The sequence below is a fragment of the Vicugna pacos genome, chromosome 3, assembly GCF_048564905.1.
Source record: "Vicugna pacos chromosome 3, VicPac4, whole genome shotgun sequence".
Classification (NCBI taxonomy): Eukaryota; Metazoa; Chordata; class Mammalia; order Artiodactyla; family Camelidae; genus Vicugna; species Vicugna pacos.
Window position 1 is genome coordinate 69,638,877 of NC_132989.1, and position 26,049 is coordinate 69,664,925.

Genomic DNA, 26,049 nt, shown 5'->3' on the forward strand with positions numbered 1-26,049 from the left:
CTGTGATCAGAGATCTTTGATGTTATAATTGCAAGAAGATTATGACTCACTGAAGGCTCAGCTGAAAGTTAGCATTTTTTAGCAATAAAGTATTTTAAATTAAGGTATGCACATCGGTTTTTTTTTAGACATAATGCTATTGCACACTTACTAGACTACAGTATAGTGTTAACATAACCTTCCTATGCACTAGGAAACCAAAAAGTTTATGTGACTTGCTTTATTGCAACAGTTGTTTATTGTAGTGGTCTGGAACCAAATTTACGGCATCTCCAAGGTATGCCTGTACCTATTTTTATGTCACTGTCCATCCCGACTAGAATATAAACTTTCCTAAGGAAGGGATCATCTCATTCACCACTGTTTCCTAAGTCTAAGACAGGTACTTGATGCTCAGTTAGACACTCAATAAATATTTATTGAACTGTCACTGAATTGAACCAACCTACCCTAAAGCATCTGTATGTTTGACAACCAAGCTGCCTCAGTTTGAGAGCACCACCTGGTGGCCAACAGAGGGAACTGTGACCCAACCTTGCTACTCTCCTAAACGAGGCAGATGGCCTGCTCTGGCTTCCTTTGTTAGTGACTCACAATGAAATTCTCGACCTTAAAGAGTATCTCCTTTGGCATGCACAGGCAGACATCTACTCTTTATATCACTTTCTCTGTCTTTCAGTTTCCAATCTGCACCCCCAAACTCTCATTCTCATACATCTTCGCTCTCTCTCAATAGTGGCCCTGCTTCTTCCTATCTTTCTTCTCCTGCCCCGCCCCAGCTTCGTCACACTTTCTCACTTGCTCATATACAACAACTCATGAGCCAAGGAACCACCCTGAGCATTGCAAGTTGATAAAGTTGATATATTTGTATAAGGAAAAAAACAAGACCCATTTACAAATGATATTAACATAAGGAAGCACTTTAGGAAAAGCATCTGTAGATCAGACATGCGATTTTATCACAAAAAGAGAACCATGTTTTTTACGTATACAAAAGATGTATATTATACATCTATGGATTCAGTTTCTAAAATGAAAAAAAAAACCCTTGATTTTAAGTCTTGATGATTAGAAATTAAGATATTAATTATGTTCTAAGTCCTCATGAAGATGCAAGGAAATTCTTTAAAACAGTCAGGGATGCTGAGCCCCCATGGGTGCTGTGGGTTAATGTCTGAGGGTGCTGACAGGGTTAATGATGTAACCCACAGAACTTCAAGGTATGTGGAGAGGCAGACGTGAATGTGAAAAGGCAGTCACTGCTCTTCCCAAACCATTCAGCTGCCATGAAAAAGCGAGGAGGATTACAGTACCCAACAGACATTTACCATTGAGAGAGGACCAACCTCCTCTAGAAAATTTGTCTCAGAGACCTCACACCTCCATGAAAAGGAAACTATAGCTGGGTTAAAAGCAGGAAAAAAGCAAGTTTTACTCACTAAGAACGCTCTGCTGGAGATTGTAAGCTTGAGCTTGAACAAAGACTATATTACTAAACAAGCAATTCTCCAAGGAAGACATACAAATGATCAAAAAGCACATGAAAAAATGTTCAATATCACTAATTATCAGAGAAATGCAAATCAAAACTACAATGAGGTTATCACCTCACACCAGTCGGAATGGCCGTCATTCAAAAATCCACAAATGACAAATGCTGGAGAGGCTGTGGAGAAAGGGGAACCCTCCTACACTGCTGGTGGGAATGCAGTTTGGTGCAGCCACTATGGAAAACAGTGTGGAGATTCCTCAAAAGACTAGGAATAGACTTACCATATGACCCAGGAATCCCACTCCTGGGCTTGTACCCAGAAGGAAATCTACTTCAGGATGACACCTGCACCCCAATGTTCATAGCAGCACTATTTACAATAGCCAAAACATGGAAACAGCCTAAATGTCCATCAACAGGTGACTGGATAAAGAAGAGGTGGTATATTTATACAATGGAATACTACTCAGCCATAAAAACCGACAACATAATGCCATTTGCAGCAACATGGATGCTCCTAGAGAATGTCATCCTAAGTGAAGTAAGCCAGAGAGAGAAAGAGAAAGAAAAATAACATATGAGATCGCTCACATGTGGAATCTAAAAAACAAAAACAAAGAAACAAACAAAAACAAAGCATAAATACAGGACAGAAATAGACTCATGGACAGAGAATATAGACTTGTGGTTACCGGGGGGGGGGTAGAGGGTGGGAAGGGATAGACTGGGATTTCAAAATTGTAGAATAGATAAACAAGATTACACTGTATAGCACAGGGAAATATACACAAAATGTTATGATAAATCACAGAGAAAAAAATGTGACAATGTGTATATGTCCATGAATGACTGAAAAATTGTGCTGAACACTGGAATTTGACACAACACTGTAAAATGATTATAAATCAATAAAAAATGTTTAAAAAAAAAGACTATATTACTATTTTACAGTTTAAGAGAACTTAAGGGCCCCATGAAATTCTCTATATGATAGCTAGAAGTTAATGCCCCAAAGCAGATAAAAAGGCCTTTCTGGGGAAAAAAAATTATTTTACTATTGTACTAAAAAAAAATAGACTTCATAATATGAAGAGGCATCAGTGTAGGGCCATTCTCTGCAGCAACACTTATAACAGCAAAAAATAATGATAATAATCACCAAACTATCAATATAGGACTGGATGAATAAGCTATAGTACAGCCATATGGTGGAATATTATGCAGCCATAAAAAGGAATGAGGACCATCTTTATGAATTATGATGGAGTGAGCTCTAGGATATATTGTTAAGGGAAGAAAGCAAAACGCAGAAAAGTGAGTTAGTATGCTACCATATATCTAAGAAGTGGAGGATATAAACATACGGTTGTGTATAATTAAAACAACAGTATAAAAACTATAAACATTTAAAATATAGTTACCTATTTGATGGAGGGCACAGAATGTAGACTATAGGGATAAAATCTAAACTTCTCTGACTATATCATATTGTAAGGATTTTACTTTGTAATGTGTAAATGAATTACATTATTGTAACAAAATTCAATTTAAAAAAGACCAAATCAAAAGTAAAATGAAACAAATGAATGTAACTGTATTGAATTAATCACCAGTTCACTGCCAGTAGGATTGCTACATAAAAAGAAAATGGTTCAAATGACTTAAAAACACAGTAATTTGCCTGTTCATCCCTAGCAGGATGTACTGAAATGTAAAAATACTGGGGAAAAATACTAAACTACTTCAGTGATGATTCTGAGATGGTGTATGTGTGTGTTGTGGGAGAGAACAAGTGAGGAATTATCTTGGTGTTGTTAAGAACCAACATTCATGCCACAGGAAGAGGGAAAAAGAAATGTTAAGAGTAATGAGGGTAAAGACATGGTCCTACATTCGAACTGGAAGTATAAGTATAAACTCATGGTGCATTTTACCTTTAAAAGTATTTATTTTCTGGCTATGTCGACTTAAAAAGCCAGGAGGCAATGATCAGTCCATTAGCAATGATCACTGCACAGTCCAGATCATGTCTCTAAGTACCACCTTTCAGGAGAAAAGGATTAGGTTCCTGAGAGAAATGACTGATTCTTTATCAGGGATTGAACACAGTGAACCTGGAACACCCCGTCATACCACGAGGCAAGAAACCTACCAAAGATAACCAGGAGCCAATGTGGCTGCTTCCAGTGACCAAAGATAGAACAATTGAGCATCAGTAAGAACAATAACTGCCTTAGACTGGGACACAGCTGACATTTATAAACTGGTAAGTGGAGAACAACACTAAAAATATCACTGGTTATCTCTGGACAATGCTAGGGAATCAAACCACTATTTTGAAAACGTGAAGGAAAAGAGAGGTATCAAGCATTTACCCTACCTTTCCCATATGAACTGTACCTCAACTCATAATCAAAGAGTCGGTGAGGGGGAGCTTCCTCTTTACAGAAGCATTCCAGAAGTGCTGTGGGAAGAACTAATCACAGACTTCCGCAAACCTTAATGTATTCATGGATCTGGGCAACGGTCATCGAACATCGCAAAAACAGAGAGAAGCAGACGTTACATGCCTCCTGGTGGAGGTACACAACACTACCTGTGACGGAGCCCGAATAAGTAAGCCTGAATCCAACCAACACATATACTAATCTCACTACCAATATACTGGGAATACAGGGCCAGAAGAATGTGGTGCATGGTGCCACAGGAATGGAATCAGCAAAATCCAGACTGTGGGGAAATTCTGCTGGACAAATGACCCAATTTCTTCAACAATCAAATTTTAAGGGGAGAAAAAAAAAAGAGAAAGGGAGACCTACAGATTGAGATACTTAAGAAACATATCAACCAACTGCAATTGGTGGGTCTTATTTCAAACATGATTCAAGCAAGATTATTTTAAACAAAGACATTTATGAGATCATCAGGGAAATTTGAGCATTATCTTGGTGTTTGATAATATTAAGCAATTATTTTAATTTTTAGATATGCTAGTAGTTTTTTTTAAATAGTCCTCATCTCTTAGAGTTACAGGCTGAAGTAGTTAAAGCTGAAATAATATGATGTTTTAGATGTGCTTTAAAATAATGCCAGAGTAGGGGGGAGAGTGGGTGGTATATATAAAAGAATAGCCTTAATTTTGTAACTGTTGAAGCTGGCTAATGTTTGCATAAAGTTTCGTTATACTATTCTATTTTTGTATACATTTGAACTTTTCCATAATAAAAAACGCTAAATGATGAGCCTTCCAAAGTTGGCTTGTGTCTTATTAGCACTTCTTGAGAGTTATGTTCTAAGCTAACAGCGGTGTGTGTGTAACATCATTCTCAAAGACCTCCATGAGGCAGTTACTTTTACTATCTTCCTTAGAGGAAGAAAGTGAAAGTTAGAGAAGATTTGTCACAGAAAAAGGTAAGTGGCACACATGAGATTATAAGCTAGCTCTCTCTGACCAGAGACCCCAAGTGTCCAGTGGGAAAAATGGAAACTACTCTACATATGTGAAGTAGAGAGAGACAGTGTAGAGAACTGTTTACAAGGTGTTGGGGGAGGTACAGAAAGGCAAAAAGAAGATGGAGATGAACTGGAGAAACAGAAGGTGAAAGGGTAATATCCAGAGACCAGAAACTGTCAGCACCCTGGGCAGGTACCCACAAGCCCCCACTCATACTCATCAGTGACGTGGGCGCCATCACTGTGAAAGCTGTACCACTGCCACTTAGCAGGAGCCACTGCTACTGTCCCTTCCTTTCTCCTACATCCCAGTTTCCTACCAAGACCTCCTACCTGCACGATCTAAGAGCAGACCATCTGGCAAAGGAGCCTGGAAGATGCAGTTTGCAGGCTCTAGCCCCACGTAATACAAAAGAGAATGTGGAAAAGCAGGAATGGAGCTGAGAACCAAGAGACAAATAACCAACACAAAACTACTATGCTGTACTTCTTGTTGAGTTACAATGTCAAGTTGTAATTACTTGATTTAGAACTCATGAATCGGTGAAGGGGATTAAGAGGTACAAATTTCCAGTTATAAAAAAACAAGTCATGGGGAGATAATGTACAGCACAGGAAATGTAGTTGATAATCCTGTAATAAATTTGTATGGTGACAGATGGTTATGAGACTTACTGTGGTAATCAATTCGTAAGGTATATAAATATTGAATCACTATATTGTGCACCTAAAACTAACTTAATATTAGGGGGAGGGATAAAGTTCAGTGGTACAACACATGCTTAGCATGCACAAGGCCCTGGGTTCAATCCCCTGTACCTACATTTAATCATAAATAAATAAACAAATAAACCTAATTATCTCCCCCCAAAACAAACAAATAAGAAACAAACAAAAAATTAAAAACAAACATTGTGTATTTCCTGCTGTGAGAACACAATATCATTGAAAATGTATTCTCCTCCACTTCCACCCCCTAAAATTGAGCATAACTGGATCAAACCTCTGAATCTAATGGCAAGTTTCTAGCAAACACAGAAGGAAGGGAAATATGTCATATGCATGCCAGAAATGCAAAAAGCAAAATGCAGAATCTGGGAACATCGACAGGACAAACAACCCAAGGTCCTCAACAAGGCAGCTGCAAGTGGGAAATGAGAGGGACAGGGAACCTCAAGATTAAGAGAGACTTAAAAGACAAAGCAACCAATCACAATGAGTGGGGCTTATCTGGATACCAACACACTGTAAAAAATAAGACAATTAGAAAAATGTGATTGATACTAAGTAGTTACTATAGACTGGATGTTCACATCCCCTACCCTCCATTCATATGTTGAATGTGATGATACTAGGAAGTAGGACCTTTGGGAAGTGATTAGGTCATGAGGGTCATTAAAAATAGTATTAGTGTTCTTATAAAAGAGATCCAGAGAGCTCACTCACCCCTTCCTGCACGTGAGGACACAATGACACGATGGCCGGCTGTGAAACAGGAAGCAGTTCCTCGCCATATACCGAATCTGCTGGCCCCTTGATCTTGGACTTCCCAGCCTCCAGAACTGTGAACTGCGAGAAGTAAATTTCTGTTGTTCACAAGCCACCCCATCTGTGCTATTTTTGTTATAGCAGCCAGAACTAAGACAGTAGTCACTAAATTTCTGGTGTAAAATGGTTTTGTGATTTTTAAAAAAGAATTCTTAGAGTTAAAAGATAGAGATGGAAAGATGTGTAGATGAAACAGGAAATAAGTGTCTAAAAGAAACGAGACACTTCAGTGCCTTTGGAGGTGAAGTAGCACAATGAAAAGAAGATGGGGTTGTGGCAGCAGCTCTGCGTCCCTGGCTGTGGGGTCCTGGTCAAGCCATGGGAGCTCCCTGCACCCCAGCTGTCCCCCTACCAATGTGGGGCAAAAATGCCACCTGAGCCCCTCACCTCCTCAGAACGCCAACCATCGCTGAGGATAACGACTCCCTGAGGGGACTGTCCGGGCCCCTCCTCATCTGCTTCATCACCTTCTAATTAAACCCGCTTCTCCCAAAGGACACACGTACAACCTAAACGCTAGTTCTAATTCAATTTTATGTTTCTCTCACAACACTGTAAATATATTCCAAACACATAATGGGCTAACTCCTTTTTCTGGGCTAACCTAGAAACCTAAATGCCACATATAACATTGCTTCCAAATGAAAATTCTTTCCCAACACCAACTAGATGCTTAACCAAGTAGTTTTGTCATATGATCTACACATAAAAGTGACAGCTGCCTTTTACATTAATTCAAAGCATCTCCTGATTCTTTTTTCAGATTCAAAGTTCTCACCCTGGACACACAGAACTGGTTTTAGCCTTTGGCTCCACCTCCTTCTCCCCTCTTGGAAATATCAAACAAACAAAGGGGAGGGGACAATGTGCCTGAAGCACTCCTCCCTGTCACTGTCCCCGGGGCAGGGTGGGGTGAGAACAGCGGTCCCTTCCCCTCACCAGCTCCTCCTAAAGGGATGAAGATGAAGGCCCTGTGATCAGCCAGTCCTGAAGTCTCACCGTCCTCGTGGGCCTGATCACTGCAGGGAAAGGTGCCGGGCTTTGACCGTGGTGGAAGCTCACCTGGGTTCCACATGTGGCTGAGCAGATGGGCAAAGAGGCCAACCACATGGACAAGAGGGCCTGCAGCTGTCCTGTGTGTAAGGAGTCCCAGAACTGGCTTTGCAGACCCAGCCTTGCAGACTGGGAGGAAGAGGGTAGAAAGCCTCGTGCAAGGCTGTCTGCCTAAGGCTCCAGCCCAGAGCAAGCCACCACTTCCCAGGGCAGACATAACACAGAGAACCTGTGTTTGCCCAGCCTCTGACAAAGCTGAGCCTCTGTTCTGTCCTGACTTTATGTGGCCATCTTGTTTTGGTATCACTCTCTGGAGGGAGCTCTGGAAAGGAGATATTGCAGCCAGAGTTTGCATTAGATTGCAGGGAAAAGAGAAACTTTTAGCTCCAGCTGCTGCTCAGTTCAAAACACCACTGAGGCTTCTGAAGCATCAACCAGCGGAATGCCTTTTGCTTTCCTCCCAGTCAGCCAGCTTCTCGGCCAAGACTGTTGATCAGTTTCTTAAGCTGAAAATGAGGATGTCTCATATGACCTAGAGACCACTTGTGGGTGAGGTCTGGGCCGTCGGGTCACGACCGGTCTTCATAAAACGGTCTCCATGTGGCCACTGCTTGTGAAGCTCCCTCAGCAGGAACTCTGAAGTGGACAAAAGCCCCAGCTACCCTGAAGTCATCACCTTCCAGGCCCAGAGCTTTAATGTTATTTGTGGTTCTGACGTCAGCAAATGGTGCTTTTCTTTTTATCTGTGTTAACCTGTGTGATGGGTTATTAAAAAGTCTTCCTGTAAAAATTTCCAAAATGCAGGGTCTTCCCTCTGTTGTGTGACTCACACAGGGAACTAGATCCCTGCAGCTAATCATTATACCATCCTCTCTAGGAGAAAATGGGCCTTAGATTCACCGTGCATCATTTTCTCCAACAACATACTACCTGAAATGCCCCAGCATAAAAACCAACAGAGCTTATGCAAAATGGTTTTAAGCCCAATTATAGACCAAGGCTTCAGGTTACAGGTTTACACCGAAGGAGAATTCCACATGGAACCACCCGAAGATGACACCAAGGCCCTCAGCTTTAGAGGCAGCAGCCTTATGCAGGTCTGACAGTCATGGAACCCAAATGCTGGCTTGGGCCTTCGCCTGGAAAGATTCTACTGTGTCATCTCCTTTGCAAAGCCCATTGATGCAGACCAAACCCAGCAGTTTCCAAAGCTTCAGGCTAACACATCTATATATAAATCCAGTTAGTCACCTACAATGGCCAAATCAATCTACTGGAAAGTGGGATACATCTTCCAATAAAGAACAAATTATGTGTTTCAAAAATATTGAAATCTAAATAACCAAAATCTCATTTTAATTACTAAAACAGAAAACACAGCAGCCACAAGATTATTAGCAGCTAGTATTTGTACAACACTTAGTAAGTGCCAAACACTGTGTTCTGCTGAACAAGATGGCAACTTGTTCTGCCAAAGCATCTCCAGTTTGTATGTATTTTACATTCTCCACTCATCTCAAAACAGTCCAGTTTAAGCTAATGGAAGGGGTGACAGTGGATCTGTAATAGGAAAAACCTCAACCACAAGGCCCCCTGATGGCTCCTCACCCCCACACATGTTCATCACCTTTCTGCTCTAAACTATAGTCCAGTACCAGCCACGCTTGGGCCTTCAGGCCTGTTGTGAGAGGCAGTAAAGCTCAGTGGTGAAGAACTCTGGAGTTGGATTCAGACATTCCTGTATTCACATTAAAGCCCTCAGCTTTGTGCAATGTATCGTTCCTCTTGCAGCCTTGTTTTCCTCATTTGTAAAATGGGAATGATACTTTGTAGCTCAGAGTATTTTTATGTAGATGGGATAAAAGGACACAAAGTGCTCCACAAATAGCAAGACAAATAACAGCTAATGCTACTAAGATCTGTTCTACAGACCTTGCTGCGAAATGCACAAGCCATACAAGAAAATCTGAATCGCCTTGGAAACAAGAGACAACCATGACATATTTTCTGTCACTGATGGATTACCCAAAAGTAAAACTGTCTCCTGATTTTTATTAAACCAATCACAAGCTTCTAAACTATTTTTTCTGTGAACTGTCCCTGAGGAGGTAGGAAGGAGGAGCTGAAAAAAGTTATGGTAATAAAGAAAGCATCAAAATTCTAAATAACAGCTGCTTGTATCTGCCAAGGGGATAAGAGAAAAAATGGGAAGAAGCTATCAGCAACCACATCTAGACTAATCTATGCGGCAACTTATTAAAAAGTGGTGTTTTCCATTAAAACATAATAACTATCCAGGCTTCCACTGTAAGATAATGGTCACACCCGTGTGTTTTTTTTTTTTTTAATGAACTCCTGAACTCATCTGAATATCTTAAAATGTTTTAAATATGCATATTCTTGAGTAAAAAACATCAGCTTGTAAACACATAGTAAAACTCATTTATTAACATTTTGAGGCTGTGGAGAGGAGATGAAGAGAGTAAGAAAGTACAAACAGCAAAAATATAATAAATTGGCTAAGCTGGGTTCCTACTTAGGGAACTTCTTACTTAGAAGGAGTGCTTTCAGCCCCCACACAACCTCTGGGCTTTGACATCGTGGGGAGAATGAGCAGTGAGCAAGGTATGGGGGAAATGATAGAAACACATCTGTTACAGACTAATTCCTGTGTTGCAGCCCTAGCCCTGATGGTATTCTGAGGTGGGACCTTTGGGAGGTAATTAGGTTTACATGAGGCTATGAGGGTGGGGCCCCCATGATGGGATTAGTGTCCTTCAAAGAGGAATAAGAGAGACCAGAGTTCTCTCACTCTCTGCCATGTGAGGACACAACAGGGAGACAGCTGTCTGGAAGCCAGGAAGAGAGCTCTCACAAAACACCTTGATCCTGGATCTTCCCAGCCTCCAGGACAGTGAGAAAGAAATGTCTGTGGTTTAAGCCATCCTGTTTATGGTATTGTGTTATAGCAGCCCAAGCTGACTAGGAAAATGTCTGAGCAGAGTCAGGGTGGAGAGTGAACTGAGAAGGAGAGATGTTTACAGCCAACAACTTAGAGGTCTCCCAACAAGATAAATGGACATACTTTAATATTGTTAATCATTAAACAGGAAACATAAACAATAAATTAAGTGGCCATTTAAAAAATGCCATTATTTCAGACAATTATCAGAACTGTCCATCTCCATTTGAGCTTCCCAGAGTATCTCTAGTGATACTGACCATCCGTTAACAGTGGGTACAGACAGCCTCCTGGGGTGTGGTCAGGGTGTTCTCCCCTGCTCTGGAAAACCTCTGTCAACAGGCTTCCTTGCCCTCTGGTTTCCAAATGTGTTTGACAAAGATGGTACCAATGAAAGGGAAGACAACAGCATGGAGGTCTTTACTACCTTGCCCCCCCACCCCTGTCAGGCCACAGACCTCTAATCACTGCATTCTTCCTTAAGACCACAGCTTCTGAGGGCTTCCCTGTCCTACAGGTTTGGTTTCTTAGGTTCCCATGACCATACCTTCCTGTGGCCTCTTCTAGGCGATAACAGTGCCCTCTTTTTCTAGTCTTAGAATACTCCATCACCATTTGTGGATTTCCCTTCATCCTGCCAAAACATCTGAAATAGCCCCTTCATTAGATTATTTTCAATTAAACCTTTGTCAGTATGCAACCTGTTTCCTGCCCAGACACCATCTGATCAGGTGCAAGGAAGGCCTGGTTGGTCTTGCCTCCCCTAGGTGCAGGGTTTACTTACAGCCCTCTGACTAGTCACCAGCATCTCCTACGGGCCCTGAGCTATCTGTACTCAGCAGAGAACCCCAAACAGAACAGAAAAGTAAACAGCTTCTGTTCCTCAACCAGAAGTCCCGGTCTAGTTCCACAGCTGGTCACCTTTCTGAGCCCTTGATTTCTAGATTTTACTTGCCCATCTGGCCCTGAAGTGATCACCTTTTCCTCCCCATCCCTGCTGGTTTCCTAGACTCTGGACTCTGTCTTCCCACCCGGTGCTACAGGGCTCACTCTCTCCCTCCCTCCTACCCTGTTTCCTGGCCTTAGCCCATCATAACCGGGTACCACAAGGATCTGCCCTGCCTCATCAGCATGTCCTATCCTGCTGCAGCCCATGTCCTGCCTCACCTGTCCGCCAGGGTGAGGTTCAGGAGAAAAGCATTGTCCCTGAAAAGTTAGTAGCTTGCTCTGTTACTTTCTGATTTGAGAACTTATTTAACAAAGTCTAAAGGGTGAATACCTGATGGTTCTTAAAAATCAGTGTAACTATTGAAGAAAGAAGTGAAAATTAGGGAAATGTGCTCACTGGCTATAATTCAAGTATTGGAAGAAAGGGGTGGAGGGACTAAATTTTGATGAAATGAGCTATGGAGGAAAGCAAACTTGGGCTTTACTACATCAACCTGCAAGACTCCTTGGGCTTACTAAACTTTATGCTCTATTTTTTAAAACAAAGTTTTTAATGGTGAAAAGGACTAGCAAGAAATTCAAGAGCCGAGAGATGAATGAGCCTGTATGATGTCACATCAGCTCCCATTTTAAGCTCTTCCCTTGCCTTGCAATATACCATCCTGCAGGACACAGCTCCAACAGGGCAGAGGAATGGGAGGGACTGTGGTGGCAAAGCAAGACATCAGGACCTGCAAATCCCAACAGATCCTCAGGGGAAGTCGAACCTCAAAAAACGACAGTGGGCTATGTGGTCCAGCCCTCTCCCCACTTACAGACTTTTCAGCCAACCTTGGAGGCGCAGAGCCTGAATAGAAATGACAGGTGGCCCATGACAAAAGTAAACTAAGGTAAAGGCTGGGCTATGACTAGTACTCCAAATATCTGCAATGTGTTACAGTCCAATCTGCTGGAGACGGCCCCATCTAATTCATGTGGCCAACAGACAGTTTAATTCTCGTAAAAGCTTGGTTCTCAGCAGGAGGGACGATATAGCTCAGTGTAGAGTGCGTGCTTAGCATGCACAAGGTCATGGGTTCAATTCCCAGTACCTCCTCTTAAAAAACAAATAAACAAACCTAATTACCCTGCCAAGAATAAATTAAAAAAAAAAAGCGCAGTGGTTCTCGAAGTGTGGGCCCCAGATCAGCAAAACTAGTATCCCCCTCCTCAACAGAAGCCTGTTGGAAATCCAAACTCTCAGGCCCCACAGGCCCCACCCAAGACTACTAAATCAGAAACTCTGGGAGTAGGACCCAACAATCTGTAGTTTAACAAGCCTTCCAGGTGATTCCGATGTACACTAAAGTTTAAGAATACTGACTTAGAGAGAAAAACTGGTATTTTTTTTCAAAATAGCTCTACCCTCCCCCTAAATAAAATCTCATTAATTATTTACCATAAGGCCATAAAAATATCTATTTATTTTCCCTTTGTATACAGTCAACTTGGGATTATCCTCACTGATTTAGAAAGCCATGGAACAGACGATACAGATGTAATTAATCACTGTCTTGGGCACACCTTTCTGCAATAGATTCTCTGTCCTTATGAGGCTTTGCTTACCAAACTTCATGGATATTCTCTGAATCCCTAGTACCTACAACAGTGTCTAGAACAAATACTGGCTGGATGAATAAATGAGCCCAATGAATGGAGGAGAAAGGGGGAACTGGCAAAGCACAAAATCATTTGGAAACTAACCACCTCCCCTGTCTGATCCGCAAAATAGTTAACCTACACAGAGATGGCTGCAAGTTGACTGAACTGTCAATAAAGACTCTTCTACAACTGGCTGTCTAGTTTCGAACACCTCCCCAGCCACCGCAGCTGGGATGAGAAAAGAAGGCCTGTCAGAATTCCTGGATCATCTCAGTGAGAGGTTCAACCATCTCCTCTCAGGATTTCTGAACAAGAATTACAAAACTGGCACAATACCAGGAGTAAGCATTCTGCAGGATTCTCCTGTTGGAGAACTATTTTTAAAAAGGCAAACAAGAGGGAGACAAATTGTTAGTAAGTTGCATTTTTACAGCAATTGGAAGACAAATCTAACTTCTTACCAGAAATGGAAACTCGTATGATATCATTGTACTGCACATGAATTATTAATGTTTATCATTTTTTTTTTGTAAATTAGGTATTCAGGAAGGTTCCTGTCGACATCACGTTTGACATCATAATGCTTCATCATTCTAAAAGCCTAATGAGATGAATTATTGCTAGAAAAGAGCGAAAGAGATCAAGCACACATTTCTGCACTCTCGGGAATAACAGAGACCAAGGAGATAATGAAGATATGGTTTATAATTGATGTATAAAAAGGAAATTTAAAAAAAACCTATCACAACCCCACACCACTGTAAACAAGACCAAATGGCAAAGACTTTACTTTTCCACCTGACCATTTTGAAAAAGGGAGTGGGGTGGGGGAGGTGGAGAATGACTAGCAACTATCTCAAACTCTTAAGGTGAAAGAATTCTTACTGAAAAAAAAAAGAAAGTCATATTTTTATAAAATTATCTCATCCACAAGAGTATGAAACCTGAAAACTAAAAAAGATACTATAACACTGAGTTGCAAGCCCTAAAAGGATACTATTAAATATATTAAAGCAATTCTGTGATAATAATTCTGGATGATTTGCATAAATAATAATGCTGGTCTCAAATTTAATTTCAAGTCTATAGTTTTGGAGTGCTACACATGCAAATTAGTGTCAAGTGAACCCAACCAGGAGTTATATTCCTAGCATTGCTAATGGGTTGGGATGAATTAGGCTCTTATTTGGAAATCCTGTTGATAAAGTGAAGTAAGTTAAATTCCTATCCAGGTCAAGCTTTTTTAACATGCCAGCCAAGTAGCAATGACATTTATACAAGTTCAGACTAGCTGCTAATAATTGGGACTCATTTCCCTCCAGTTTTCACTCCATTTGGTCTCTAAGTAGCCTCCTGAGGGAAGTAGTAAAACATAGAGAATGAGTTCATTCAGTATTCCTTCTTTCTTTGAACAAACATGGAGCAGCTGGAGTTGCCAGGTACTAAATCGGGATTCGTGCTACTCTGAAAGGCAAAAATACACAATTTCTCTTAAGCAACCAAAATGAGTATCACAGAGTTCATAAGTTGTCACAATTCTGAACTACTGCTTCATGTCTTCAAATTTCCTTTTCAACCAGAAGGCAAAAGGATGGTCTTTAGTGATAGCATTCTAATTGAATTATTTCACTAAATATAACATTTTATTCCCCTGAAATTGCTCCTAATGGTAACTTTACATGAGCCAGTGTAGGGGAAAAAACTTGACAAAAGAAAAATAAAGTATTCAGCACACACCTTTACAACAAACATTCAACTGGTAGGTTGTACTGTCATGAATCCAGGTCTCTAGTTTTCAGATATTCTATTATTATACAGTTAACACTCAAAAGCTAGAAGAAAAGCATACACCTGGCACATAGTAGGTGCTCAATAAATGGTATTTTTCTTATAATGATGATTATATTATCATATCATATGATTATTACCAGAGAAACTCCCTAACTGTAAATAAACATCAGTTAAGCTTTATATTACAAAGTCAGATGCTGTTAAACTAAGCTCACTAAAAGAATCTCTCGGTCTTCCAAACTGAGCACATGTCACCCTCCTCTTCACCCCTCCACTGAGAGCTGACTTTATCCAAGGAAGACCAGGAGCCTCCTCACACTAAGCCAACTGTTGAATAACTTTTCAAATATTAAACATAACAATTGTGCCTTTACCAAATAATCCAGGGAAGGGATCCTTGTACCTTACTGAGCATGTAAAAGCTGTGACTCTAACATTAACAGTCATAGAGATGTATTTCTTTTCCTCTGGACTGTGGGATGTGCTACTGTCTTTCTATTTGCTATAAGGATAAAAGGCCCAGTGGCTAGATTTACACAAAGAAAAATCTCTTGAATTTAATAGTGTTTTGAGAACACACAGGAGAGCATCGTTAAAACAACCATTTTTCTTCTGGCATTAAGATACATGTAGTGATTGCTTTAATCACTTAATTTTTTTCTAGTTCTTCAAAATTCTACTCTCCTGAAAGATAAGATGTATGTGTAGAATGAATCTTCATCTCCAGACAGCTGCACTGCACTGGAAGCCACTTCCCTCACTGTAGCTCAGCTGAACCTCCAAACTCACTGCCCGGTTCTCTCAATTCTGTCCAAGATGCAGCCAACCCAAAGAAGTAACAAACAACAGGTTCCACTCAGATCCTCAGCCTCCGTTCCCTTCCTCCATCTCTCCCCAAAACAGAAACTCTCTCATTTATTCACAAATCCCCACACACGGTCCCTGTGGCTGAGACTCCTCGCAGCCTGGCTGGTTTCCCCAGGTAAAAATCTGAACACGAGGGCACTATAGTATCCCTGCACCGGGTCTGCACCATTCACCTACCAGGCATGCAAATCCAGCCCGGAGCTCAGATTTCATTCAATGGGACTCGCCATCGAACGCTCTCCGTTATACGCACTCCTCCTCCTGAGTGCCCAGGCATTCCCCACTCGATGAGAAACGGACCAGCCCACCTGCTTCCCTTCTCGACCCTGTCTCCCAGAACCAGCTCCCAGGAACCCTCCAGGGGTCTTTTCTGCTCGCATTTCCTGGGCCCTTGTCACCCTCCACAAATGAAAAGTAAACTCCTCTTTAGTGACAACCTCACCAAAACAACCGCGTCACGGCCACTCAACTCCGCCGGAGCCCCCTACCCGCGCGAGCCCCGCCGGACGGGGCGGGCGGCCCCCCACCAGCCAGCGCCGGCGCCCGGCGTTTACCTTGACGCTGGTGTAGCTGGTCTGGGTCTCGGCCTCCGCGCTGCTGCAGCAGTGGCGCCTCCGGCCCCTGCAGGTGGTCGCGGCGAGGGCTGCGGAGCCCGCGCTGCTGCCGCTGCCCAGCTCGGCGCGGGCCCTGCGGACGCGGGTGGCGCCGCGGGGCCTGGACGCGCGGCTCGGGGGGATGGCGTCGGCGGCGTCGGTCTGGACGAAGAGGCCGTGCAGGGGGGCCGCGAGGCCCTGCGACACGCTGGTGGTCTGGCGGGGCGAGTTGGACTCGTCCGAGTCCCGGCAGTAGATCACGCCGCTCTGCGAGACGTGGATGCTGGGGGCGCAGCCCATCCCTCGGCCGGGCTCCCCAGCGCGCCCGCCCGCGCCCCGGGCCGCCCGGCCCCAGCGCCGCCGCGGCCACCTGCAGTGAGGGGGCGGGCGCCTCGGCGGCGGCGGCGGGACCCGGACCGCGCGCCCCCCGGCCTGTCTGGCCGCCTCTCCGTCGGGCTCGCCGCGGCGCCCCCCGCCGAGCCTCCCGGGGCTGCGCGCGTCACCCCAACTTTCCCTTCTGGGCCATCTTCCTTCCCGAGCAGGGGAGCGCGCACACACAGCGCCCCGCGCGCACCGGCGGCCGCCACCCTCCCCGCCGCGGCGCCCCAAACGCGCTCCCCGTGCCTCCGCCCTCCCCTCCGCCCTCGGCTCCGCTCGGCCAGCGCCGCCGCCCAGCTCGACCTCGTCGGGCTCCCGCGGCCCCCAAGGCCAGAGCGCCGCCCGCCTGCCCGCCTGCACCTCTTTCCCTACTTTCAGTCCGCGCGCGTCCCCCTCCCTCGCTCACACCCGCCTTCCTCCGCGGCGCCCCCGCCCCGCGGCCGCCGCCTCCCGGGCCCCGATGCGCCCCTCGGCCCCGCCCGCCGCTCCCCGCGCTCTCCCGGGCTGGACCGAGCGTGTCCGCCGCGGGCGCGGCAGCGGGCACTGCGCCTCGGCGCTCTCCCCTCCTCCGCTGTCCAGAGGCCTCGTCCCTCTGCACCCGTCCCGGGCCGCCCTCCGCTGCCCTAGTCCCTCTTCCCTTCGTGGCACACACCGCAAGCTGTAGCCTGAGGTGCACCGCAGTGAGCCTCTGGCCTTTGACGAACACGCTGTAACATCCCTGTGCCAAACACCAGAACGTCCTGTAGGGACCCTCCAGCCCCAGCCCACCCGTCTGACTTGCTCGCCGCCCACTACAGAGCATTAAGGAGAGACTTCGTGCCTCTGTCGTCCCCTCCTCCCCCCAACACGCTTAAGGCTGAGTTGGATGGCGACCCAGTCTTCAGAAGTCCAGTCCACGTCTACTCATCCTCTGGAGGTCATGCCAAGGGAGGGGAGGCCCTGCAGAGGACGAAGCACTTAAACACACAAATTCCCCAAGAGCCAAAAAAAGAACAAAAAGATGCCGTCCGCGTGGTTCTTGGCTTTCTCCTCCAGAGTTTTCACCTCTTCCTTGGGTGTCACTTAAAATTTCCCCCTGGCTTCTACTCCATCCAGCCTCCCACTGTCAACTGCTCTTCCTCGTAACTCCAGGCTGGACAGTCAAAACTGCCTCCGCTCACTGCCCCGTGTAAGGCATGCATAGCTTCACGCAAGGAGAGTACGTATACCTTCAGAAGAAGGCTACTTACCATCCTCCTCATGTGAAATCTGAGTTAGAGCCCGAGGCACCGCTGCCCATGTGTTCATTGGTTCTTTGAGTGATTCCTGCCTGCTGCTACAGTGTCACAGAGGAGAAATGGGATGGCCCAAGGAAAGACTCATCACAGTTGCTTATAAGATCAAAGGCACGAATACCAAGTCCTAGTGCAAAGCACAAAGAACTATCCAATTTGAAATAACTTCTTTGGTTCTTCCTGTCCTTTCTTGCCGCATAATATCAAGTTTGGGAGTAACTGGATGAAGACTCCAAAGGGCAGCTTCTAACCTTCATAGAGAAACAAGGTGTCACCCCAAATCCCAAATTCAGGTACACAGAGGACAGAGAACTAAACTAACCTAATCTAAGTAACCTACTATGTCTTCTGTTTCTCTTCTCAGTTTGTGTACAACTTTCCACCTTTTGGTCTCTTTAAAAAAAAATGATGATGTGATAAAGTTTCTCTCTAGTTAATGCAGAAAACGTGCATGCTATCTGTTCTGACAGACAGGCAAATGGCTCATAGAATTTCCATGCACGTTGGGCTCCCCAAGAGGCAGATTCTGAGATGGTGTTTAGCAAGCAGAAGGTTTATTAGCACATTCTTAGAATCAACATCTGGAAGGAAAAGAGAGGGAGGAAAGCAGGGAGAGACGGCGGAGATTGAGAAGAAGGAGAAACTGAGCGAGGATCCAGTCTCCCTCAAAGCCTCAGGGACCCCTGCAGGGAAAATTCTGGAGCTGGATGATGCTTCAGAATTGTGCTGAATTGGGTCTAGGGGGCCTTTATACCCTCACATGAGTCAGCAGTTACTTGCAGGCCAGGTGGCCCTCTTCAGCTGAGGCAGTCCCCTTCTGAGACTGACAGCTGTGCTGAGGACGTTCTGCTGACACCACTCGCTCAGCTGGAGGAGTAAGTCCTTGACCAGCATCATAGCTTTGACCACAATTCCCTTCCAGTTTGCCGGGTCCATGCTTCCTTCTCCCTATCCATGCTGACAAGAGTATCACATTCAGTGGTTAAGACTGAGTTTTAGGGACAGTCATTCATTTGAAATAGGCCTAAGCCTGACAGCTGCCATCTCCTCTCCTTCCAAGGGACCATTCAGAATCCGGAAGAACATCATCAGAGTCAAATTCCAAAAGGACTAGTCTCCCTCCCATTCCCTGATGCCATGTTAAGTGAGGAGTCAACCATCCCTCAAGCTGCTCTATGCTTCCCTGACAGACTCCATTTCAGTCATTATCTTCCATGCAGCTACCCATCCAGGGCAGCCTTTCTTGACACTTAGAGCCAGGCTAATTCTCATGCCCCATGTCGACTTTCTCAGTTTTCTCTAGGAATGTGGTTACTATGATGAAACCTCCCAGAGAAAAGGGCCAGTCACTCACTGAGGCTTTGCAGGTAGGAAGACTATGATAAATCAGAAATTACAACCAATCTTCTGGTGGAGAACATTAGGGGCTGAGTCACGAAGGGACAAGTCATGCAGAACCAAATTTAGGTTGAACTTTCTAAAATAAAAAAAAAAAAAGCCTTAAGAGGGTAAATAACCTCCAGGTGGCTACTGAACAGGACTGAGCGGCTTTAGTAATTTAATTTAATAGTTAATTGACCATTTCATATGGGCAACAGTGTCTTTCACTGAATGCGACTCTTCCGTAGGAACTGAAGAGGGAATGGGGGGCAATGCACCAGGTATAAATTTTTCCTCCCGAGCTGCCAATAGTTTCAGTACCTTCCTCAGACACAGCTTCCCCTGCCAATTCTGGCTCAGTGGAAAGAAAAAAAATAATGTATCCTCAAAATCTCCACCAAGTGTTCTCAGTGGGAATGTGTAACCTGCCCCCCCCCCCCGCTGCTGGGACAGATCTGGCCCCTGAAACGTGCAGAAGCGTGCAGGTGGAAGAGAAACAGTTGAACTGAAATTGTTCCCTGGCTTAAGCTCCGAGGCCCGAGTTCTTGCTCATGTAAGTGATTTCTGGACCAATTCCCATGTCACAATTTCAGTGCATCCAGGATAACAGCAAAGTCTACGCGCTCAGACGATGCAGATAAAACGTAGGCTCCAGTTACAGAATAAGGCCAGAAAAGCCAACATTACCAAAAAAAAATTGAATTAAGTGAAAAATATTTAGCTACAGCCAATGTCCAAGAAACAAATCAAAAAGCAAACTAAATCAGAAATGTCTTCTAAACCTCAGAAATGTCCAAGGTCAGCTGAACGGCTTGTGTGTTTTATACTGATGTCAAGTAAGAGCCTTATTTCAGAATTATGACCCAGAAGCACTGCAAGACCCTGAACAATTAAGGTCCTTTCCCACTCTAAATTGGTATAACTCGTCCAGAATTCCTCTAAAGAAGAAGAAAATGTGATGAATACATTTTGAGTGATTCTTAACCATAAAGGTTAGAACAACAGCAGCTTTCTGATTAATCTTTAGACAATCAAACATTTAATCAACCAATCAACCTTACAGAGCCCTGAATTCAAATTATATTCCTAATGGTGGAGCTTATTGGAAATCTAACCACCTGACAAGTGAAACGATACAGTTTATTAGGTAGCCTGGCACAGTAGAGGGTTCACTGAACTGAGAGTGAGAGGGCGCATCTGAAACTAGTGCTGCCTTTTATAGCTGTGTACCCTCGGGCAAGTCACTTAACCTCTGGGCCTCAATTTCCTACCTCATCTCCAAAGTCTCTAAATCACCAGCATTCGGGGATGCTGTGAAATTTTTACTTTCTTTTATTAAATTATTTCAAATTTAGAATCGTGGCATTTTTGAACTGAAAAAGAAGTCCTCCACTTAACTGCACGTTAGAATCACCCTGAGGAATTGGTCAGGAACACAACAGCTCCCTGATCATCCCATCCCAGAGACTTGGATGCAGGGGTCAAGGACAGGTCCAACATCTACCCTTTCAAAGAAGGTGAGTCCAGTGTAGTCTTTCCACAGCCTCTTTTGGGGACTAGCATAAAAGCCGAAATCCGTATAAGAACCTACAAGATCTTACCTGCTGTGGCCCCTGCCTAACCTTTCTGAGCCCTCTTCCCTCTCACCCTCATTCTCTCTGCTCCAGTCACACTGACCTCCTTGCTGTTTCTCCAGGAGACTAACAGTGTTAGCCAGGTGCCCTTCCCTCTGCCCGTTATACTGTTCATCAAAAAGGACATGGCTACACAGATGTAGAAAACAAACTGTGGTAACTAAAGGGGAAATGGTGGGGGAGGAATACATTAGGAGTTTGGGATTAACATACACACACTACTATATATAAAATAGACAAACAACAAGGACCTACTATATAGCACAGAGAACTACATTCAGTATCTTCTAATTACCTATAATGAAAAAGAATAGATATGTATGTACAACTAAGTCACTATTTATATGCCAGAAACTAACAGAACATTGTAAATCAACTACACTTCAATTAATTAACAAATTAATTTTTAAAAGAATGTGGCTAACTTCTTCACTTCCCTTAAGTCTCTGCTCGAACGCTGCCTTCTCGACAACTCTTGTTTAAAATCACAACCCATATCCCTCCACTGTCCCCCACCATTCCTGATTCGTCCCCATCTGCTGTTTTTCTTATTCCATTTCTTTTCTTATCACTTTCCAACTTATTATATAATTAGCTCATCTATTATCATGTGTTTTGTCTATCTTCCCCCACTAGAATATAGGCACTATTAGGGTAGAGGTTTTTTCGTTTCTTATTCACTGATGGATCCCAAATCCCTAGAACAGTGCCTGGCATAGAGTAGATGCTGAAATATTTGTTGAATTAATGAATGATTTTTTCTCATTTCTTCCTTTTCTTCCTTTGTCTTCTTTTAACTGTTATAACTCAAATTTAAGGGGTTTTTGGCTTTTTTCTTTACTAAGCAGAGTTTTAGTTTCTATGTTTTCAGTTTTTAAAGTCAGTGAATGCCATGACCTGATAATCTTCCTTTTGATAATATACATCAGAAAAAGCCAAAAGAATGAAATAACAATTTATACAAAGATGTTTGTAGCAGTGCTATTTATGATGATGAAAACAGAGATAATCCAAACAGCAAACACTCACGGAATAGCTCAACAAACTACACTAATGGTCAGAATACCACTATTTAAATGTGTAGAGATTAAATCTACATAGCTTATATAGATTAATTGCAACTATGGGAAATGCATGTCTATCTGTTAAGGTTTATAAGTGAATGTAAAGTGATATAGATAAGAAACTGGAGCACAACAGATTTCTTTTTATGAAAAAATATTTTAGTCAATACAAAAACAATGTAGATGAATGAGCATAATGTTTCTTAATTTCCCCTCAAAAGTATTTTAGCTAAGTATATTCTATTTTATGGACTTCCAATGATTTTTTTGTCTTTCAGACAGAAGGTAAAGGATGGAAAAAAATTAAAGAAGGGAGAGAGTCAAATTAATTTCTCTGTTTTTGTTACAAATTTCTCTGTAATGTACAAGGGAAATACAAAACCAGATGCCCAGAGACATAAAGGAACAGAGACTACAAGAAAATGAGAAACAAAGAAAGACATAAGGAATTGCTTTCATAGTGAAACACTCCTACCAGGTGGCTTTACAGATACAGCTCTTTTAACGGTGTAAAAATAAATTGTATGTTTAACTGTAAGTGTATCACATCTTGGACCTTTTGCCACAGATCAAATGAAATTTAGGAGGTGATATGGCCCATAGAATAGTTTCCACATGCCAGGTGTAGAATATGCAAAAAGAGATGAGATAGGAAGGGATTCAGCCCACCTGTGACCACCTTCGGTTAACATCGTCAAACATGGAATCCACTGAGCACTTGGCCCTGAATCTAGGTAATCAAAAGTGATCTGACCTTCCTACTAACAAGAACACCACAGGGAAGGTCTGGATCAGCTCTGGACAGGAGACTTCAGAATCCTTTTGCTACCCGTCCTCAGAATTCTCCTGATTTAAATAGTCAGGCTGTGAGAGATGGAATATGCACTTCCAAAAATCTTACAAACACATTTCACAATAGTATCAGGCATAAAAGGATATACAAATGAAACACAAGGCTCAGTCCTACTCCAAAGGAGCTTCGAGAGCAATCAGGGAGAGAGGACGTACACACAAGACATGTCAGAGCATTATACATGAGTTGACACTCTAGGCATGAGAGAAAAATGAGTGGTACTGGCAATTCTTTTTCGTAGTTATGACAATTGGGGAAGGCTTGCTGGAAAAGGGAACATGACAGCTGGACCTAAACCAGAAAGGCTTTCCAATTGAAGGGAACAGCATGAGCAAAGAGACAGAGGCAGAATTCACCTTGGTGGATCCAGAAGACAGTGAGCAAGGAGATACGTAGACAGTGTCTCCTGAGGTGAGGATGGTAAAACTGGAAGAAAGAAGACAGAAAATGGAAGACCCTGAAACTTCTCCTACATGTAGTGGAAGTCACCGTAGTTTCCACCACCCTTAAGGAAACTCCTCATGTGAAAAATCTAGATTTAGAAAACGCATCTACTGTCTTGCAAAATAAACTTGTGTTTGCCAAATAATTAAACATTAGCTTTTTAAAAAAAATAATAGTAGACTGCATGGCTTTCTGAATACTCTTCTATAGCATTTTGAGTTTTTTGGGTATTCTAAGTCAGAGTACAATTATTTATTTACTCTGATTTGACTTAAGATATACAATATATAAAGCAAAACACATTTGTTTCTAAATTAGTGTGACATTTCCTCAATGCCTCAGGGGTAATAGAAAAGGTTGTTTCCTAAGCAGACCCTCCTTACTTGTACACACACTTTGCTGGGCTCCAAAAGAGTCCATTACAGTAGATGATGCTAAAGTCATTCATTCATTTGTTCATTCATTCAAATATTTACTGAGGGGCTACCATGTATCAGACACTAACTAGGCACTGGGAAACAAAACAGAAACAGTCTCTTCTATAGAGTTTAGAATACTATGGGGGGATGAGAAGGGCAAACAAACAATAAAATTCTCTGGTAGTGGTGAAGCTTGTATAGGGATTTAAAATACGCTGATGTGATAGAGACACGGAGGCTGTGGATGTTTTCTCAGAGGTGATGGCATTTAAGTGAAGATTCTCAAAAAAACCTTATCAAAGGAACGTCATTCTTTTCATCCATCCATCCACCCATCCACACAGTGAGAACACTGAGCACCTCACCAGTGCCAGGCACTGTGAGGGACACAAAAAAGGAACATCTCAGTACCCACTCTCAGACAGCTCCATCAGGAACACACACACACACACACACACACACACACAGGTGGAGAGAGAGAGAGAGAGAGTTAACACTTTCTTTGAGAAAATAATCCCAGCCCAGAGGGAAAGACTGCTGTGGGTGGAAGTGATGCAGAAGATGTCACTGAGGAGAGGGAGTGTGGTGCTTAGAAGAAAGGGCGGTATTTGAATAAGTGGAAAAGAGGACATTCCAGAGAGAATATGAGAGCAGAGGCCTGGGGGTGGGAATACACACCGCATGCCTGAAGAACAATGAAGTAGGATATTCAAGAGGTGTGTGGCATTGGGGACGAGGACAGTGTGATTTTGGCTGACAAAGGAGGCTTGCACCCACCAGGGAACCGAATGACAGACCAAGGAGTTTGGTAAAATTCTAGTCATTGGGGATCACCGAGGTTTCTCAGTAAGACTGTACCTTAAAACTGCTGTTTTACTGCCATGAATCTGACTGCATACTCAAGAAGGACTGGTATGGACTGAATTACGTCCCCACACAAATCTGTATGTTGAAGCCCTAATCCCCATGGTGGCTGTATTTGGAGACAGGTCCTCTAGGGAGGTAGTTAAGGTTAAATGAGGTCATGAGGATGAGGCCTTAATCCAGTAGGGCTGGTATCCTTATAAGAAAAGGAAGAGACAGCAGAGACACTCCCTCTCTCTCTCTCTCTCTCTCTCTCTCTAAGAAAATAGTCTATTTGCCAAGACTTCCTTGGGCTTCCCTGCAGTCTGGTCTACACAGGGATATGAGTCTCGTGCTTCACGTCCAGATTGCTAAATTCAGTCTTCTGATACTTCTGCTTTGAGAACAGCTTTTGCGCCCTGGGATTTTACCTCTTAACTAGCTAAAGTACCCTCAAGGCTGCAGCTCAGCCCGAGGGCCCTGTGTTAGCAACTTCTGTACTTGTGATGTCTTAATCTTCTCCCTTTGGCTGCTGGGGCTGTGAAAGGAGGTGTTCTCAAAGGCTTTTGGCAGAAAGTCTCTTCCTTCTTAGAGTCTGACATTTGCTCAGCAGAGTGGCACCTCCCGTGTTACACCATTAAACATCTCCAAGGCAACAGCAGCTGGGGGCATGACTGATTACTTCTTCATACCTCATATGATGTGGCTTATAATAAATTAAGTCAGATATAGGAGCCTTTCCGGGGCTCTCCACACCAGCAGCTGTCGAACTTTAGCATACATCAGAATTGCCAAAAACCCGGCATGCAGGGTCTGAAAACTCTCATTCGTAACTGATTCCCAAATGATGCTGTCGCTACTGATGCCAGGTCACACTTTGAAAACCACTGGCCTATGTAAAGTCAGGAATTACAAAATAGTAACAGCAAACAACAAACAAAACAAAAATAACAACACAACAAAAAACACCCTTCCCTGTGTTATTTTCTGAAGCATAATACAACTTGTGCACGAACCTGAATGCATAGTTTCATTGCACAAAGCAATGCCGCAAAGCACTATCATCCGGCAAAGTGTAAGAATTGTCAAGTTGGGGGTTTCAGGGATGCCTCTCCAAGACAGGGACTTCAAGATCTTCACCCTTTCTGAGATATGGGAACATGGCATGGCAGGGCAGTGGAGGCGGCGGAAGAGGGGGGAACTTGCAGAAGTAAACCTTATATTTAAATGCACACCAGAACAACTATATAAATGCCCAGAAGAACACTTGATTTCCTTTTTTCTAATACATAGTGTTCAAGCCTAGGAAGACAAAAGTCCACTAACTTTTAGGAATCATAAATAAAGTTCTAGGAAGCAGTATCTTAGGGAATGGGAGGAGAGAGAAAGTGTGAACTCCATCCAGTGCA

General features: G+C 43.4%; 1 protein-coding gene across 4 annotated transcripts in view; it reads right to left on the reverse strand.

Annotated features, from left to right (window-relative positions):
* Positions 1–26,049, reverse strand: part of PDE8B (phosphodiesterase 8B) — a 283,401-nt gene that overhangs the window by 177,320 nt on the left and 80,032 nt on the right. Inside the window, exon 1 of one of the 4 annotated variants that reach the window (XM_072958470.1) lies at positions 16,313–16,946. The exons of the other annotated variants lie outside the window; for them this stretch is intronic. Coding sequence (XP_072814571.1) covers positions 16,313–16,651 — 339 coding nt within the window. The 5' untranslated portion in view covers positions 16,652–16,946. Of the gene's footprint in view, positions 1–16,312; positions 16,947–26,049 lie in introns of those variants that run through there. 4 annotated transcript variants of the gene reach the window in all.